The following is a 17,453-nucleotide window of genomic DNA, read 5'->3' on the forward strand; positions in this document are numbered from 1 at the left end:
GAAAACTAGGAAGTAACTAAACAGAGAAGACAGACTCTAACACACAAACCTGACACAGAAGGGGATAAAAGGAAGGCTAAGAAAACATAAAAGAGACCATAAAGAAACCAAAAAACAAAGACTTGTGATGCACATGATACACATCAGGAATAAACAATACTGGTCAAACTAAGAACCAAAGGGTATGTTCAATAATAAGAATAAAAAAAAGTCCAAAACAGAAAACCCAGGACCATCACACCTCACTGCATTTCTTTTTCCTGTTAGCTGTTGGTTTAGTTTGCTGTGACTCTTTTGGCCACTGTGCTGGCGAGAAAAAGCGTAGTCCCATCAGTCCTGCTGTTCCCGCATAACTTACTGATACTAAGACTTGAGACAGGGTGATTAAAATGATAGTCCAGCAGCTCTCTGTATTACTGCCCTCTGTCAAGGCAAAGACTTTAGATGACACCATTAATTTAGGTTCATTTGTTTCAAGTACACGAGTGCACACATTCATCCTGAGCTCAAGCTAGATGACCATCAAGAACCAGCTGTGCAGTTTTATGTTTTAGATGATGGCTGTCTTTATTAATGGCATTTGTACATTAATAAACAACAATTGGAGGTTGTATGAATGAATCAAAACCAATCAACTTTCCACAGTTTCCACAGTTTCCACAGTGACCACTTTTCTATACAAGGCTCCACAGATCTGAGCTCATTTTTGAAATAAAAGCCAATTGTATGTTGTACGGTTGCTTTGCTGAAACCAGACCCTGATGTCAGTCTAAAGACAGCAGAATAAATTTTGTAATGGGATCAAAAGTTGAAAATATTTCAGTTAAACTTGTGGATCAGTGTTCAAACTGACACCTTAAAAGAATGAGTCTGCTGTGTTATAAGTGCTTATGAATGGGAAATAGTGAGTATTGAAAAGTGACAAATCAATCTTTCTGCTGTGGTGGGTGATGTGATCAGTTGGCACAGTAAACTGAGTGATCCAGGTTCTTGTTTTCTGGGTTGTATGTATTCTGGGCAAAGCAGTGAGCCGCAGCACGATCACACTCGCACACAGCAGCTTGACACGTATCGTTGGCCGCTGCAGAGAAAGAGCTGTGTCAGCACATGAATACACAACTTCACAGTAATAGCTAAACATCTAACACATTTAAACATTACAAATGTGGCGTGGTCCCATACATACATGGACAGTTGGAAATTTGTGATTTAAATACATTTTTTAAAACCCAGAACATTAGAATTTAACTATTTCTTTTGCCCAAAATGTGTGTGTGTGTAAGCCTGTTTAGTAAGACTTGTTGTTACCTGAGCAGGTCACTCTTTGATTATTGCAGGTAAAATCGAAATCAATAATGTAAGGAAGGTCTTCAGCATCCCCGCATCCAGGAATCTTTCTGCTATTTGCATAGCATTTATCGTGAATTTGGCAGCACCTGCAAATGGATTGGGAGGAGAGAGCATGTTTGAGACAATGTCAAGTTCCCTTCTATTTCAAAAACTGAAAACAAGTCTGATGTGTAGTGTCTGATTCCTACGCATCCACTCCATCTCGGGGGGTCCCCTTCCCTCTGAAGCCACAATAGCAGCCGTAATTGTTGTATCTTAGAGGGTTAACACCGGGCTGGGCGCACTGGATCATCGACCCAAAATGCCACATTGCCTTAGGCAGCACTGCACCACTGACCGCACAAGCTGTTAGGACGTACTCAAAAAATCGATTAGGAGAATTTATCTATTTATATATATATAAAATCTCTTGTAAAGGAAAAACAACAACAACAACTTTTAAAGCGATACAGTCATTGTGTAAAACACGACTGATAATAACGTACATAAGCTTTTTCATGCTTACCCGTGAGAAGCAGCAGCAGAGGAGGAGTAATCAAATTCATGGTTGCAGTCACATGAACCTGAAATTTGGTACAGCCTGCTTTTATAAGTACAGGTGAGAGGGGGTGGAGACATCTGTCAAAGACTAACATCAAATCTGATGCTCTGTTAGGCCAGCACACTTTGTTTTTCTTGTATTTCATTGGTAGAACATAACAGCATTTACTCGGTTTCTGTACTGTGTAAATTTAAGGTAATAAACCTCACTTTAGTATTTTTATGACATGCTTCTTAAACTTTGTTTAGAAAAATCAATATCAAAGTTTCAGTTTATAAATTATGCTTTTATATATGAACCACCAAATGGTACAGTTCAATCACATGTGGAAAGCACAAAATAATGGAAAGGAATATTCAAAGACCTAATTCTGAAGCAACAGGTGAGAGGTGAACGATCAAAGGAGTTTATTTCATCCACTAGTTGTTTTTCAGCAGCAGTGAGTGGTGGGATGCATAAGTAGTCAAACCATGCACTACAGTGAACTTGAACTAATTTATGGGCAGTGGGCACAAAGGCTTGTTATAGTAGGACAAAATGCGATTGGACAGTTAAGATCATTCCCTCAGCAGACTGGTGAACTTGATGTGAACCTGATGAGTAAGAGCAGACCCCAGAATCAGATTTCAGGTTCAATTAGAAGATTGGGGGATTAAATGCTATGAAAAATAACTTGATGTTTGTTAAATTAAAAATGAAAATCTAAATGTTCTTCCAAATGTTCAGCATGAGTATATACAAAAAAGCCATGACATTTTGGGACTCTTACAGCACATCATCCACCTTTTCTGCCAGAAAATAAAATCCATGCCACGAGACCAGCAAAACCCTTTAAAAACCAGTTGGAGTTGGTACTAACTGCCCCTTTCAGACGCACTCTGACACGTACAGATATGCTCCGTTCACTCTCAGAACAGCTCTGCCAAACACAGTTTAAACACCTGTCAGAATAAACCAAATCAAAGTGCAGTGCCATTGAAAAAAGAGGAACTGGCAAAAAATCCTGACAACCAAAAGAAAACTGTGTATAATGGCTTCACTAGTAAAGCACAGATTCAAGTTCCTTCTATAAGGAAAACATTCAGAAAACGTTTATAAGAGCAAAATTATGGAGAATACCAATGGATCATAAAAGGTCTACAAAAAGCCTCTAATTAATTAGAGAATTTATAAAATACAGAAGGTTACATCAAAGATATCTGGATCACGTGTGCAGCTGAACGCACCGAGAAGAAAAGAAGGTGGCACTTTGAGCATTAGTAAGATCTATTAGTAAGGTATTAGCAAATACTTAATTCATCATTTATACATCATTACTGCTTCTTAGTATGGCATTTCTAAGTACAGGTATGTTTATCCATCTGTTACGTTTAGGCCGTTCACGTTTACAGCTGTCACTGCAACCGCATCACTGCTAGCAATAATCATAGTCATAATAATATATGTGCAGTAATAAACTGCTAAGCAGGACTAATGCTATATAAATGATGGATTAAGCATTTGTTAAAACCTTACTTATATCTTTCTGATGCTTAGTAGTGTGACATAAGTGGCATTGCTAAAAAAAAACAAAACGTCAGTGACCCTTTAACATACAATTGCAGTTTGTACACAAATGAAAATAGCTGAAGTTATAACACTGTACAGAAATAGAGATCGACACCAAGTCACAAGTGATACAGTTACAGGCCTGTTTCTCTGCTTTTACAACTCTTCAAAATACTGGACGAAGTTGTCATTAACAGATGAGAACAAATAAATTGATAAACACAAAACAGCTCCGGTTCTTGATCACAACAAAAACAAAAACGTTTGTGAACCTGGTTTTGGAAGGATAGATATATCATTATATCTATATTTATCAGATAAATAAAAAAAATTTCTTTCTCTCTTTTGTGGGGCGAGTGTAGACAAGTATTGGGGGGATGTGGGGTTAATGGTGATCAGGGTAAACTGGTTTTGAGCATGTGGGAGGGATTAATAAGTGTGTAGGTATTCCTTCCTACTCTATTTTGGACTTGGCAATTGAGTTGGTATTTCATGTCACGTTTATATTTTATGTGTATATGTTGATTTGTTTGATTTACATGTCTGGAGTAAAAGGTTATCATCATCATCATCATCATCATCATCATCATCGTCATCGTCATCGTCATCGTCATCAAGGAGGCAGTCACCATGTACAAATATGTCACCGTCTGAAGGTCAGTGAATGACTCACAGCTCAGACATTCATTTGATATACTGTGAAGACTGTATATAATTAAAATATTAATTTAATTATATATGCATTACATAGAAATCTTAAGGTTATAGCACAAAAAATATAATGTGAGATGAGACCTTGGTGACCTCATATCTGGCTTCAGAGACGTATATACGGTTATTTATGGGGTTAAGCTTTCATCACCATCACCTGCCTTTATATTTTATGCACATTTTTATATAATGAAAGTTTGTTACAATATTTTTTACTTTTAACTGAAAATTTTTCTTCTACTTGCCTCTATTATATGGTTGGTCTTTTCTCCCTGGTCACTCTGTGTTTCCATGGATTTGAATTGTTGGAAGTTGAATTAAAAATAACTCGTCAGCCTCACAGCTGTGTAAATAGCCAGCACTTACCACAGTTCCCACAACTTTCCACGGCACATTTCTGACGTGGGGTGTTTTATATGTGTATCTCATAGTGTTGTCACAAAAGGAAGCAGAACATGATGATGAATGTGCTGGACCTTTACAGCACACTGAGTAGTTAAAAAAATAAAGTTACAGACAAAATTACAGTTAGAGCTTTAAAAACTGAGAGAGATCAGTATCAGTGCCAGTATCAGAGTCACATAGAAACCTCTCCTCTAGGACTGCTGACAAATCACAAAGAGGACATCTATGACAAAAACAAATGCTCTCACGTGGATCTCTGCGGGTCACATGAGTTTATTTTAATTAGACTCGATTTTTTTCCCTCTACTGTGCAGTTTACATTTGTCAAGCTGATATTTACTTAGGTATTGCCAAAAGCATTTGCTCGTTTGCTTTCACACGTATGTGCACTTGAGTGACATCCCACAGGGTTTAATATGATGTTGGCCCACCCTTTGCAGCTATAACAACTACAACTCTTCTGTGAAGGTTTCCACAAGGTTTAGGAGTGTGTTTAAAGGTCAGCAAATATGTCTGGAGTTTTGATCTCCTCCATACCTGCTTCATGCCCTGGAGGACGGGGCTGTGGCCCCCCCACACCCTCTAGCAGATCATGCTCACAGGTGTACACACGGGTGATCACACCCACAAACTACACCCTTTTTGGCTCCTACCTCAAAGCACACTGTGTTCTGTTGATCTTATGTGCTGCACAATAATGTTTAATATTTAGTATTTACTGTCATATTCCCATATATCATTGTGATGCTGTTTATTCTATTACTCTTGTTCTCTTCTGCTTGTTTTCTTTTTTCTTTCTCAACAGGTGATCCAGGTGATCGATATATGCATTTTTTTATTTCTTTTTTTTTTTTCTGCTCATTCTGTTGGTTTTTGTTTTTTGCCCTTCTCCCCCGTCCCTCTTCTCAGCTGTTTCTCTTTCCCTCTTTCTTTCTCCCCTTCTTTCCCCCAGTCAAGTCTGTCCCGTATTAAGCAAGTGAAAATAAAATAAACAATAAAAGGTGAATCAAATGGACCATTACGGCAAGGCTGGGATGGTCAATTTGGTAAAGTAAATCCGTTGGGCATCTTTCTTTGCCTTTAGACAACAATTCTGATGGCAAAAGAGCCAAACGGGACAGGCCAAAAAAAAAAAAAAAAAAAAAAAAAAAAAGGTCAGCAAATATTTGTGGAAACCTGACATAAGTAACATGCCAGAACCTCAATGCGCATTAAGATAATCCCCCAAAGCTTCTCTTAATCTGCTTGAATTATTTTCTATAAATTCATTCTTCTTGCACTGTGCTACTGCTGCACAGTAACTATTGTAAGTGACCACAGGGAGGCAGTATAACAGCCTCCCTGTGCTGAGGGAGCTGGAGACCCAGCCCTAACCCTAACTTTTTTGAAATTCCCCAAATGTCCAAGAAATAACATCCCTCTACTCTTTAAAGACCTCTGCATTTTTTAATCAACATCTTTGACATCTTGGAAATCTTGAAAACATTCTGGAGACATTACATGCTAAAATGTGACTGCTCTGTAGTGTAGCTCTTATTTGATTGACTGGTACTCCAGGCCTGGAGGCTTTAGCACACCTGCTGGTGACTGTGACAGGCAACACTGCTGAGCCTATTTAGGCTGTCTGTGTCCGTGCTGTGACCGTAACTGCTGTAAACAGCCTTGCTTCACAAAGACCCAAAGAGTGGATCAAAGAAGACACAAAAATGATCTCTGGGAGACTCACAAAAAGCAGCAGTCTTAAAAGCATCATTAATAAAGAGAACCACCAGCAGAGCCATGACAGTTAAGTTACACCAGGATACAACTGTTCAATAGGACCGTTGCTGTTAGGCTTTGCTCTGTTGCACCAGTAAAACAACTGTATTCACTCATAGAAACTTTGAGATATGTGGCCTTCTGTGTTTTCATGTTATGCTCTCTTATTTTGAACAAAACTGCTGCATGTATACTAAAGCTACATATACTTGAGTGTTTCTCTGAGCAGAAGCAATAAAAAGACAACAAGCATTTCCATTTCCTGTCTCCAACATGACTCCTAAAAAGACAGCATTTATCTTCTCATGGACTCCACTAGTAACCTATTATGTGCTCCATAACTCAGCATGAGTCGTCCAGTTGTGGAAATGATTCCTTGTGAATGTTCAGGAAAAAAATCATCTCTGTCATTCTTAGCCTAATTTCCAGGCAATGTATGATACTAGAAGTGATGTGGTAACAGTGACTGCTGTACACGGTGTAACAGCAACAGACGGATAATTATCACACACTAAGGAGGAGGAATGGTGAATTAAGCACTTACCAATACTGCACCAATACCTTACTAATATCCTACTAATGCTTAACAGCCTGACATTGTTATAAAGTTACCCAATTACCCTATTTGGGCTTCTTTTTTTTTAAAATTTTCCTGAATAACGTGGTCTATAATGTATTTCTACATTTTCTGCTTACTCTGTGCTCCCTTGGGTTTGGATTACCTGGAGTCAAATTAAAACTTGAACATGCACCTGTGTAAATAGCTAACATTTGGCACAGCTCTCATGACCTTCGGTTGCACCTTGCTTGTGTTTGGTGTGCATATAAGATCAAAGGAAATTAAACTTTACACAACAGAAAAAAAAATCAACCAAATATAAAAAGCATTAATGTGTTTGTGCTTGCTCTTATATGCATGTGATTGTGTATGCACCTGTTGCTTATTTACAATACATGTGGATCCATATACGTTGTATAAGGTATTAAATAAGGGACTGGATGAGTCCCAGCAGCTGGTCAAAGCAGGACCACCTCTCAGTTGGACGGTCAATATAAAGCAACAGCTTTACCCCAAAGACCATTGAGACACTTCTCCAGTAAAATGCATCTGAGTCATTCTCTGCTCATTGTGCTCTTCGGCCTCCCAGCTCGTAAGTTTAAAAGTATTTGTCATGACAGCTCTCTTTCAGTGAAACTGATATCAGAAAATCTCCCAAGAGGCTTGAGTTTTGATTTTGCCTGATGCAATGCCAGACAGTTCTGGGATGTGAACCTGCTACATGTCTCTGTTGGGTCTCATAGTGCTGGGTTATCGAGCTCTGTGGCAGTTCAGGTCCATGATCCTGTGCACGGTACCCGATAGCTGGCCAGCGCTGGACTACGCTGATTACGGCTGCTACTGCGGGCTGGGAGGCTCTGGCACACCTGTTGATGAGCTTGACAGGTAAGATTGCTGGAGTCGTACTGCTCATGCTGCCTGCCACGTTCTGTCCCCCAGTGAGATATCCACCTCTGAGTCTCCCACAGTCACTGTGAGTTATACGGTGTATCGCACAAAGTATTTAAACAAACTTAGCAGGAATAGCAAATAGTTTATGTAATCCAAGTGGATGTATCAAAAAAAATGTCATTAAACCCAAGAGTGTTTTTCTGCAGTGTTAATATCACATGTGAGGAGATTTCCCACAAACTGCACAACTGCATGATTATTACTTAGCTGAACACAGGCTGGAAATCTTTATTCACTCTAATCTTGGTCATGGCAGACACGAGTTAAACTTGTCTTTTCTCAGCCACACAAACAGTAGAAACCACATGAGGACCACAAAACTACTTAATTCATTATTTGAACATTAACAGTCCCATGAGCCTTTGTGCTCACAGTAACTGTTTCCTCAGAAAAGCCATTCAGTTGTATGTGTAAATTAAATCTATTGCATTAATGGAATTTAGCTAGAATTTACAGTGTTCAGTGAAAAGCGTTTCTTGTGCAACTTTGCTTTATTATCTCTTTTTGTTTTATTAATTAAAAGCTCATTAGATAAAATTGATTAGTGAACTCAAGGCGTTAAAAATGTCTCCATGGACTGAGCCGCACTGTTACAGACATATTTTTTAATGTTTGCTTTTTGCTTGTTATAGACACAGATAGATATAGATAAAGAAAATTAGTAAATTTAAAAGGGTTGCTTTAATGGTCTGTGTTTGTTGTAGGTGCTGTCAGGTCCACGACCAGTGCTACAGTGATGCCATGCAGCACGATGACTGCTGGGCCATCCTGGACAACCCCTACACTGAAATATACAGCTATAACTGTGACAAGGCCAGCAAAACTATCACCTGCCTGGGTGAGTGTTAACAACAACAGCAGTGTACTATCGATCAACCTTGTCTACAGCTAGATTTTCTCTTACTGTGTACAGCAAACACTCAACCGTCTTCTCTGCCTTTCCCCTTGTAGATGACAACGATCCGTGTGAGAAATTTATCTGCGAGTGTGACAGGAATGCAGCCATGTGCTTCAGTGAGGCTGGTTACAGTGAGGAAAATGCTGACATCCCGAGTGACCGCTGCCAGTGAGCTGAAGAGGGCATCATCATTTGAAAAAATAAAACATCAGTAAATGAATAGAAGTGCTATTGTTTCCATAGCTATTTATTTATTGTCCAAGAAAAGACTTAAAGACATACATGCACGTTTCATCTATTTCTGTGACACATCAGCACCAGTAACATCTTTTCCATCATTCTGGACTCCTGCCTGCCATGCAGGGTCTGCCTTGCTGGCGAGGAAGGGGCGGGGTTGTCATCTCAGGGCGTTCCCCTGTTCCTCATGCCCTTTTCTCACAGATGTAGCGGTACGTGATGTTACAGTCGGCATCATTCCACAACCTGCGTTCACGTCTTTCAGGCGGATGAAGCTGCCCGCAGTCCTCTCCATTCTCTCTGTATTCCCAGTCGTCTGGCTGACCTTCATCCCAGAAACTGAACACAATCAGAAGAGGGAGGAGAAATAATGATGCCACACACAGTGATGACTTCCTTCTGCCTCGATTTGTTCCTCCCACTCATCTGTCTTTACTTTTTTTTGTTACATTTCTCTTACGTTGGGGTTGACCTGTAGTCAGTTCCGTCCACCCAGCTCCACTGTCCCTCGTGATGTCGTTCCACGAGTCCGATCCAATAGATATACTTGATTGGAACAATTCTGGAAATGTAGTCCTAGAAGTGATTAAAAAAACCCCTTTGTTTAAGACTATGTGTGCTTCTTAACTGGCATGTTCACAGCAAGCTGATGTGATAAGGAGCTCACCAATTCCTCCGCAGTGTTCAGAACCAGCAGGTGTCCTCCGTGTGCTTTGCACTGCTCCTCTGCTTTGCTCCAGGTTATACTGGTGATGGATACCAGGTAACAGCTACTCTGGTAAGACACCCAGCCTTCGCTGCATGTCCCTATTATGATAACGATTAGCATATGTTGACTGTAAAAAGAAATAAAATCTGATATAAATGATTTAAAAGCATGCGGTTTAATACCTCTAACTGGGGTGAGCTCCTCTAAGGCGTCACTGTGAACTGTCATCTCGCCTTAAATGTGGAAAACCACAAAACGACAGCGCAAGATTGTGAAGAGGACTAAAAGGTTTATGTGTGCACATATTCAAACCAGATATCATTTTGTTTTTTAACCTGAACTGAGAGCTGATGTTGTTCCTCCATGGTTCGTTTTCCCAAGATACTGTTTGAGATCTGTGATTTCCCTGCTTAACTGTGAAACTTTAAGATAAAGGAATGATAGAAAGAAAAAGGTTAGATTCCTTTACAGTTATATAATAATATATGAATGAACCAGCTTTACTTGACTGTGGTCACTGTGGACTATAGTCGTACATTTGATCCCAGTTACCAGCAGCAGAATCAACAACAGCAGCACCAGCAGGCCATAGAGCACAAAAATCACAATCCTCTTCATACCTACAAACAGTAACCAACCAAATCACTGGAAACTACTGGAAACTACTTGATTAAAATGAAGTGACGTGAAAATGTTACCTGTCTTTGTGGTGTTTTCATGGACAGAGCTTCTATCCAAAGATCCAACCTGGTGATACTGAAGCTCCATTGCTGAAAGAAATCAGCTGATGCAAATGTGTGCATAAGTACTTAAAGCGCAGTTACCAGGATTCAGTCTAGAGACATGATCAGACTACAAGAGGTTAACCAAATGGTTCTTGTTTGTTTTTAGGCCTCATATTATGTTAACTATTAATGGTTCAATAAATAGACGCTGGTCTTTTAATAGTCTAAAAGCAAACACTTTCAAAGGTGTACAGCTAAAATTTGAGTTATTGTAAATTTAAATTATGTAAATACTTGTTGTATTTATTGATATTTAGATGATTACATTTATAACCCCCTGTGTCATGCACTAGTCTAAGCCTGCAAAGCCATATCAAGAGCAAACAATCCCAACCAATAAAACTTATCACTCACCTTGATCAGCCAGAGTATCTGCGTATCTGGACTCTGACCATGCAACCCCACAAAATCCTCCCCTGTTTAAAGAGAAACACATTCCAGGCACAGGAGACGTTCATAATGTGTTATAGTTATTTAAGGTTCATGAATCATTCTCTTGGGGTGAAGTTGAGAGAATTTAGGGGCTGTAACAAAAAAAAATGAAAGTCAAAAAAAAAAACTAGCTACAGTGGTGTTGGGGATCTAATCAAATTTGAGTGAATTATAAACACAGAAAAGTACAATCAGATTTTGATCCACCATGCAATACCATGTGGAAAGGATCCCAAACATTACTGGAGCAGCGTGACAGACTACTTAAAGAAATTAGAAGAAAGCTTGCTTAAGACAGTTCAGGCTGTGCTGAAGAATAGAGGTGACTTTCAGGATCATTAGAAATATTTTTTTCCCTCCATATAAACTGTATTGCATGCTACATAAATTGCTGCACATAGACTGCTGGGGGACTCCCATGATGCATTGAGTTTTTCCTTTCCTTTCACCTTTCTCACTCACTATGTATTAATAGACCTTTCTGCATTGAATCACACTTGTTATTAATCTCTGTCTCTCTTCCACAGCATGTCTTTTATCCTGTCTTCCTTCTCTCACCCCAACCGGTCGCAGCAGATGGCCGCCCCTCCCTGAGCCTGGTTCTGCCGGAGGTTTCTTCCTGTTAAAAGGGAGTTTTTCCTTCCCACTGTCGCCAAAGTGCTTGCTCATAGGGGGTCATTTGATTGTTGAATTTTTCTCTGTATGTATTATTGTAGCGCCTTGAGGCGACTGTTGTTGTGATTTGGCGCTATATAAATAAAATTGAATTGAATTGAATTGAATTTTGCATTCAATATACAATATACAGAAACTGAGGGGAGGCTGAACTAAATTATATATAACAATATTTTACAAAGTTACAAAATATGAGAAATACCTTTAATAAATACAAATAGCCCAATTATAAATATTCAGGATATTATAGGGATTAAATATATACGAATGATACATATAGAAAACCTCACATCACATGAAATCAGAGAAAACAGATCACGGTTACAGCTGTGTTGTATTAATGTGAAATGCAGGCTGCAGTTCTCCATCTCGCCGCTTGGTGACACAGCAGAGCTCACAGTTGTCTGGCCTTTACGTCACGCATGTGTACAAACCTCTTCCGGTCTATTCGTCAGCCAGAAAGGAAAATGGCGGCCTTTGGACGTTTCTCTCAAGTGTTGCTGAGGTCTTCTTTGACCCAAACCCGGCGTCAGCTCTCTGCCGCTGCCGGACACGGCGAGCAGTCAGGTAATTATAACGCTCTATTTTACACAAGTGGTTGCATTTAATTTGTTTTGGCTTTAAGACGACCTGTTATGTTAGATCCAGTGACCTTGCTGAGCTAGCTAGCGTTAGCATTAGCAGTAGCAATGCATCCTTGAGAGGAGAGCACGTAGTCGCTGCCCCCCGAAACTTGTGATTTTCTTGCATTTGTTGTTGTCTGTGTCTCACAGCAGCGCAGTCTGTTAGTTAATATGATTTAAAAGTGGAGCAGTGTGACGGAACAGCATGTCTTACGAGCTAAAGTGCAACAAAAGATGAAAGGATAGTCACAAAGACACCTGATAATCGTTATGACCGACAGCTTGTAAAGGAAGTATTTATTTCAACACGAGAAAGGCAGACCAGTGTTAAGATAAAGAGAGGATAGGCATGCGTTTTGAGCAGGAAGGAAAAGGACAGCTTTGAACTGAATTGACTTGAGTTGAATAATTGTGGAGATGCAAGGAAGTTGAACTGTTCTTGTATAAATGCACAGTTAATTTTGCATTTCGCATTGACAGTCTTTTAAAAGAGAGACTTTAAACCGTGTCTAACTATTCACTAAGTGAGGTCATATCTTACAGAATCTTATCAGAAATCTTACAGCTGAAAGTAACAACATGCATCCAGTGGGGCCTTTTTATATGGTGTATTTTTGGACCAGATTTGAATGTAACTGTCTTTTAGTGAGTTAAACTGGTTGTATTTCTTGGATTTAGTTCTGGTCAAGGGCATGCTCTGTCGACTGTCTCAGGGGCGTTCATATGATCTAACAGTGTCAGATGTCAGCACATTGTTATCATTTTACTTCTCTTTCGCTCTTCTTTCTATTGTTACTTGTTAGTTAAATAATTCTGATTTCTTATCCCCAGGTAAGACCTGGAAGATCCTCACCTTCGTGGTTGCCCTTCCAGGTGTTGGAGTTTGCATGTTGAACACATTCTTGAAGGAGCAGCACCACAGCCATGAGCAACCAGAGTTTGTCCCCTACACCCATCTCCGCATTCGCAGCAAGGTCTGACTTCATGAGACTTGTAATTTTAAGTGCTGCCTTTAAAAAAACATTATTTTTGACTTAATTATGTTTTTCTTATGCTTCCTCTCCCATTAGCGTTTCCCCTGGGGTGATGGCAACAAAAGTCTTTTCCACAACCCACATGTGAATCCTCTTCCTGATGGCTATGAGGGACATGAGTAAAAAACAAACCTCCAGATGTCACAGATGGGATCAGTCCTTGTTAAGCAGTTGTTATTGGACCACACTCCTATTCACAGTTTACTCTTTTCTCTTTAATCGTTTTACCTCTGTGCTCTTAACACAGGGCACCTGAACCAATAGCTCCTTTGTTCTGGACCATTATACAAAATGTCTGACTTAACATAAATAAAGTAACTTCTATTACCTCACTTCATGTTTCTTGTATGTATCCATGCAGTTTGACCCATTTTATTTCCAGTTAGAAAATAAGTAGAATTACCCAGTTGGGCTGTTGTTTGTTTACCCTGTACATGTCCTTGGCAGTTCCAATGCCCTGCTTTGGGTTTGCTCTGGCACTGGAATACTGCACCTTGTCCTTTGGCCTGTAGGTGCTGTTACAGACTCTGAGGAGGAGCCGCACGTCACTCATCCTGGCTGGGGAAAAGCTGGCGGTATTTTGTGACAATAATGTTGCCAGTGCAAAAAGTGAAATAGAACAGCCCAGTCTCAGTATGTTCCTCTACATTCTTGCTCTCAAACAGTGACCAGTCGGTATCCATGAAACAGTCCTGTCACAGAGACGGCCTGTTCTGGCCAGATTTTAACCTTTTTTGTGAGAGGTTTGGATCCAATTTCTAATTACTAACAGCAGTTTTATTGAAAAAGCATACTCACAAAGCACAGGAGTTACAGTTTGTAAATAATTATCATTCTTCAATATAAAGCTACTCTCATCGGCTGCCTTAGTCACGACAGGTAGCAGAGCATGTTGATTTCATGGTCACGGTCACGTGAATCACTACACTATGCAGCCATCATTGTTTAATATCGTTTGGTTTTTCTTTTAGATCATACACAAAATCTTAATAGACCCTGTTCATAGCAGACACTGAGAAGTCCTAATAGAGGAGCTGGCAGTAACGAGTGTTCTTTCCCCAGTAAAAGCTTTGATGTCTTGCTGAGGGAGTGCCTGCAACTCCAGCGCTGAAGCAGCTCTTGTGTATTGTTCACACCTGTCTTCCTCTGTTACACATAAAAGAAAAAACCCTTTTCTTTGTCTCACTCAGTAAAATCTGGGTCAGGCTTGTGCCCGTTCAGTCTGTGGCTACCCCCCCAAACCCGACATGACTCCTACGTTTTCCACAGGTCACCAGTGTCTATAAACCAGCTCCGTAAGCTTGTCCCGACCCAACAACCATTAACGTTATCAGTGATGATGTGATGATTCGCGCACGTGACTCGCTCTTTGTTACAGACTCCACCTCTTTCACGTGAACGCGCTTTAAGCCGAATTAGAAAATCCAGGGTTAACAAAGCTCGCTGATAGACAGCTCAATGACACCGTTTACCTTTGCCCGCTTCTGGTTTTTTCGAGGCTAACTGATGATGGGACTCGTGCCGTAACTAACCGTGGCATCGATCAAGCTCGGCTTTACTCCGTCTCGCGACCGCGGGTTACGATTTGATTACTAAATCTAGCATTGAAACATCTCGGATAACTGCGCGTCCCCGCTCCTCCACAAAGGGAAGATCAGTCGCACGCAGAAACCCGGATCGAAATCCATGAACGCAGACGGAGGTGAGGAGACTTTGTGCAAGATCACACAAACTGTAACAAAACCCCCAAAAAACAATCAAAACCAACAACAATCATCACGTGGTTTTTGACTCTCATTCGTGCACATTTATAGTACATTTATATTTCTGTGTTATTTTAAAACAGATTTTCAGATAATGAGGAAACAGGAGAGGGCGCATTTTTTCAGCTCCAAAGAGCAGGAGCTCATTCTGAAGTTGTATGAAGAGGAGAGAGAGATACTAACAGCTAAATCCAACACCACCAGTGCCTCTAAACTCAGAGAGGAAGCCTGGCAGAGAATTGCTGATAAAATAAATGCGTAAGGACATTTATTCACTCGTGTGAGTGTGATTGACCTATATTCAAATTATTGAATATAGACCCTACTGACACATCATCTTTATTTTTCCTGCTTCACAGGGTCTCAGACAGTGGCTACAAAAGGACATGGCAGCAAGTAAAAGTCAAACACAAGAACATTGTGCAAACAGGTGCAAGCACTTTGTCTTAGTTTTGATCTCAGCGAGTCAGCAGTTGCTTCGTAAAAGAGGTTTTTCTTTGTGGTTTTCTGCAAATCATTAAGTCTAAATGAATGAGTTTATGATCTTTGAGCTTATGAACTCTCCGCATCATTAAAATGCTTTATGCACATACATGCACTAGCATGACGGAGCTGTATAACATTCAGTGTTTCTCTTCCTGCACTGGCTCAGAGTCGGTAAAGTCCAGGTGTGTTACGTACCTGTCAAATCTGTCCCTGTGCAGCAAAAAGGAAAAGGGTTGCAATGATGAGAAACGAGGGCGGCTCGGCGACCCCGTCTCTGAACTCGGGTGAGGACGACGTGCTGCATCACAAAGACAATGGGCTGAGGGTGGAGGTTCTCCCTGGAGGCGCCTGTATTGACCCAGCAGCTGTGTCTGACAGCTCTTTCATGAGCGGTAGGTGAAATTCACGAGCATCCCTGCAAAAGTTTCCACATTGGCTTATTTAAATGTTTCTTCGCTGCTGCAGTGTCGGGCCACCCTGTCCTGCTGCTGCCCATAACAAAGACTGAACCAGAGAGCCTCAGCAGCGACGAGACGGACATTAGTGACACTCAGTTTGAAGGGGTGAGTACTGCTGCGCGTGCATCTCCTGGAGCTTTTGCCTGTGAGTACTTGGCGTGAAGACTGGATTGCTCTTTTTAACAGGACGTTCACGGCAGCAGCTTGCAGGAGGGTGCTAACGCGGCCGGGGCTACAGCTGGTGGCAGAAGCGGAGAGGTGAGGTCCATTTGTCACAGCTGTCCTGTGCTAATGAGAAGAAACGAATGCAACAAGAGCGCATGTTTTGTGTAATCTGATTCACAGAAGCAGACAGAAAACCTCAGGTCTCTCTACTGCTCCTACCTCAAGAAGGAGATTGAGAACCGGGACCAAGAGATGGCTTACAGAGCACTTAAAATGAGGAAGCTGGAGAAAGAAATCTTATTACTTGACAAGCAGCTGATGTGATTGCAAGGAAAAAACAAAAGTACTTCTATCCTTTTATGTGGAAAAACAAGAATTTGTTGAAATGACATGTTGCCTTTTACCCCGGCACGCTCACAGAGGTGTGTTTAGGTTGTAGTTGGCTGCAGCTGTAGGCAGCATAATCTCTTACATGCTGGTCAGGGTTGTAATGATACATGTCACTACCCTTTTTTTTTTGCAATATTGCATCACACAACTTATGCAACGGTGCTGATGCTGCCGTACACCGATTCTCAGACCACGAGAGTGTTTAAAGCGCACTGATGGAAGGCAGCATGGCTGCTTGAGGGTTCACAGTAGCATGTAAGTGGAGCCTGTGAGAGCACCATGTTCACTGTACTCTACCACAGCAGGTTTAAATGAACGAATGCAACAACAGATGGCTTTAATGTCAGAAGAGACTTTTAGGGCCTTTTATATGTATTTGTGACAACTGGTCCAAATCTTATGCTTAAAATTTTAAATTGAAATTCTCAAGCTCCTTGGAAAACATCCTGAGGTCCAGGAAAGATGTGACAGAGAGTTCTTGCTGATCCACTTTTATTAACCTTTCTCTGAAGTCACATTAATGGATGCTGTTGCTAAGCAGATGCAGCTAATGCAGTCGGTGTTCCACCAGAACCCTCGTTCTGTTTTGATGATTTTATTCCGGCCAGTTGTGGTTATTTATAGAGATACTTCATTAAACCACACAGTGTCTCACACAAGGAGACATCTTCATGACATGACAGATTTGTAACAGTTCATCATTTTCTTGCGGTTGCCTAAACGAAGCTCAGCGCGGGAGATTATGTGATGACTTGCGTCATTTCTCAGTCATGTTGGTTTTTTAATACAGGACGCTCCAGCCTATCCTCTGCTAAAGGATAGGAAGCATCTGAGCATCTTTAGCGTCCAAGGAATTTCACCAGCTCTTATCATGGCTGCCATGCAGATACATCTGAGTCACTTTGCTCAGTTGGAAACCTTCTACAGCAAAGCTGACTCTTTGTTTTTAATCACCAGCACGCAGAAAATTGGTGC

General features: G+C 40.7%; 5 protein-coding genes across 6 annotated transcripts; 3 read left to right on the top strand and 2 right to left on the bottom strand.

Annotated features, from left to right (window-relative positions):
• Positions 1-244: 244 nt before the first annotated feature.
• On the bottom strand, positions 245-1,903 carry LOC146656622 (phospholipase A2-like). 2 transcript variants are annotated; one of them, XM_085426813.1, is made up of 4 exons: positions 1,856-1,903; positions 1,539-1,708; positions 1,309-1,436; positions 245-1,081 (listed from the first exon to the last, which is right to left on the bottom strand). In XM_085426813.1, the coding sequence occupies exons 2-4, from the start codon at positions 1,658-1,660 to the stop codon at positions 957-959; spliced, it is 375 nt and encodes a 124-aa protein (XP_085282939.1). In that variant the 5' UTR covers positions 1,661-1,708; positions 1,856-1,903; the 3' UTR covers positions 245-956. The 2 variants fall into 2 exon arrangements, with proteins under 2 accessions (XP_085282939.1, XP_085282938.1); XM_085426812.1 differs by having other exon boundaries at positions 1,539-1,695; positions 1,856-1,902.
• Positions 1,904-7,408: 5,505 nt separating this feature from the next.
• On the top strand, positions 7,409-8,961 carry pla2g1b (phospholipase A2, group IB (pancreas)). Its single transcript, XM_085426815.1, has 4 exons — positions 7,409-7,464; positions 7,616-7,757; positions 8,528-8,661; positions 8,775-8,961. The coding sequence occupies exons 1-4, from the start codon at positions 7,416-7,418 to the stop codon at positions 8,891-8,893; spliced, it is 444 nt and encodes a 147-aa protein (XP_085282941.1). The 5' UTR covers positions 7,409-7,415; the 3' UTR covers positions 8,894-8,961.
• Positions 8,962-9,123: 162 nt separating this feature from the next.
• Positions 9,124-10,729, bottom strand: LOC146656624 (perlucin-like protein). Its single transcript, XM_085426814.1, has 7 exons — positions 10,366-10,729; positions 10,204-10,287; positions 10,003-10,089; positions 9,850-9,900; positions 9,626-9,765; positions 9,419-9,534; positions 9,124-9,297 (listed from the first exon to the last, which is right to left on the bottom strand). Exons 1-7 carry the CDS (start codon positions 10,433-10,435, stop codon positions 9,144-9,146), a joined length of 702 nt encoding a protein of 233 aa, XP_085282940.1. The 5' UTR covers positions 10,436-10,729; the 3' UTR covers positions 9,124-9,143.
• A 1,237-nt stretch (positions 10,730-11,966) lies between these two features.
• Positions 11,967-13,548, top strand: cox6a1 (cytochrome c oxidase subunit 6A1). Its single transcript, XM_085424423.1, has 3 exons — positions 11,967-12,126; positions 13,014-13,156; positions 13,253-13,548. Exons 1-3 carry the CDS (start codon positions 11,982-11,984, stop codon positions 13,337-13,339), a joined length of 375 nt encoding a protein of 124 aa, XP_085280549.1. The 5' UTR covers positions 11,967-11,981; the 3' UTR covers positions 13,340-13,548.
• A 987-nt stretch (positions 13,549-14,535) lies between these two features.
• On the top strand, positions 14,536-16,616 carry LOC146656626 (uncharacterized). The gene is made up of 7 exons (XM_085424422.1): positions 14,536-14,918; positions 15,063-15,237; positions 15,339-15,409; positions 15,684-15,857; positions 15,931-16,028; positions 16,110-16,181; positions 16,269-16,616. The coding sequence occupies exons 1-7, from the start codon at positions 14,903-14,905 to the stop codon at positions 16,410-16,412; spliced, it is 750 nt and encodes a 249-aa protein (XP_085280548.1). The 5' UTR covers positions 14,536-14,902; the 3' UTR covers positions 16,413-16,616.
• The last annotated feature ends 837 nt before the right edge of the window (positions 16,617-17,453 follow it).

The sequence above is a fragment of the Rhamphochromis longiceps genome, linkage group LG12 (assembly GCF_057381845.1).
Source record: "Rhamphochromis longiceps isolate RC_006_pf linkage group LG12, R_longiceps_female_GT1.1, whole genome shotgun sequence".
Lineage (NCBI taxonomy): Eukaryota > Metazoa > Chordata > Actinopteri > Cichliformes > Cichlidae > Rhamphochromis > Rhamphochromis longiceps.

Bases quoted from the DNA above. Each gene is read 5' to 3' on its own strand.
- LOC146656622 (XM_085426812.1), bottom strand. From the start codon at position 1,895: ATGAATTTGATTACTCCTCCTCTGCTGCTGCTTCTCACGG. The intron at 1,437-1,538 runs GTAGGAATCAGA...ATCCATTTGCAG, and splicing joins CCCCGAGATGGAGTGGATGC to GTGCTGCCAAATTCACGATA. The intron at 1,082-1,308 runs GTAACAACAAGT...CTTTCTCTGCAG, and splicing joins TCAAAGAGTGACCTGCTCAG to CGGCCAACGATACGTGTCAA.
- pla2g1b (XM_085426815.1), top strand. From the start codon at position 7,416: ATGCATCTGAGTCATTCTCTGCTCATTGTGCTCTTCGGCCTCCCAGCT. The intron at 7,758-8,527 runs GTAAGATTGCTG...TGTTTGTTGTAG, and splicing joins CCTGTTGATGAGCTTGACAG to GTGCTGTCAGGTCCACGACC. The intron at 8,662-8,774 runs GTGAGTGTTAAC...TTCCCCTTGTAG, and splicing joins CAAAACTATCACCTGCCTGG to ATGACAACGATCCGTGTGAG.
- LOC146656624 (XM_085426814.1), bottom strand. From the start codon at position 10,435: ATGGAGCTTCAGTATCACCAGGTTGGATCTTTGGATAGAAGCTCTGTC. The intron at 10,288-10,365 runs GTAACATTTTCA...TACTGTTTGTAG, and splicing joins TGAAAACACCACAAAGACAG to GTATGAAGAGGATTGTGATT. The intron at 9,298-9,418 runs GTAAGAGAAATG...GATTGTGTTCAG, and splicing joins GACTACAGGTCAACCCCAAC to TTTCTGGGATGAAGGTCAGC.
- cox6a1 (XM_085424423.1), top strand. From the start codon at position 11,982: ATGTGTACAAACCTCTTCCGGTCTATTCGTCAGCCAGAAAGGAAAATG. The intron at 12,127-13,013 runs GTAATTATAACG...TCTTATCCCCAG, and splicing joins CGGACACGGCGAGCAGTCAG to GTAAGACCTGGAAGATCCTC. The intron at 13,157-13,252 runs GTCTGACTTCAT...CTCTCCCATTAG, and splicing joins ATCTCCGCATTCGCAGCAAG to CGTTTCCCCTGGGGTGATGG.
- LOC146656626 (XM_085424422.1), top strand. The intron at 15,410-15,683 runs GTGCAAGCACTT...GTCCCTGTGCAG, and splicing joins CAAGAACATTGTGCAAACAG to CAAAAAGGAAAAGGGTTGCA. The intron at 16,029-16,109 runs GTGAGTACTGCT...TCTTTTTAACAG, and splicing joins GTGACACTCAGTTTGAAGGG to GACGTTCACGGCAGCAGCTT.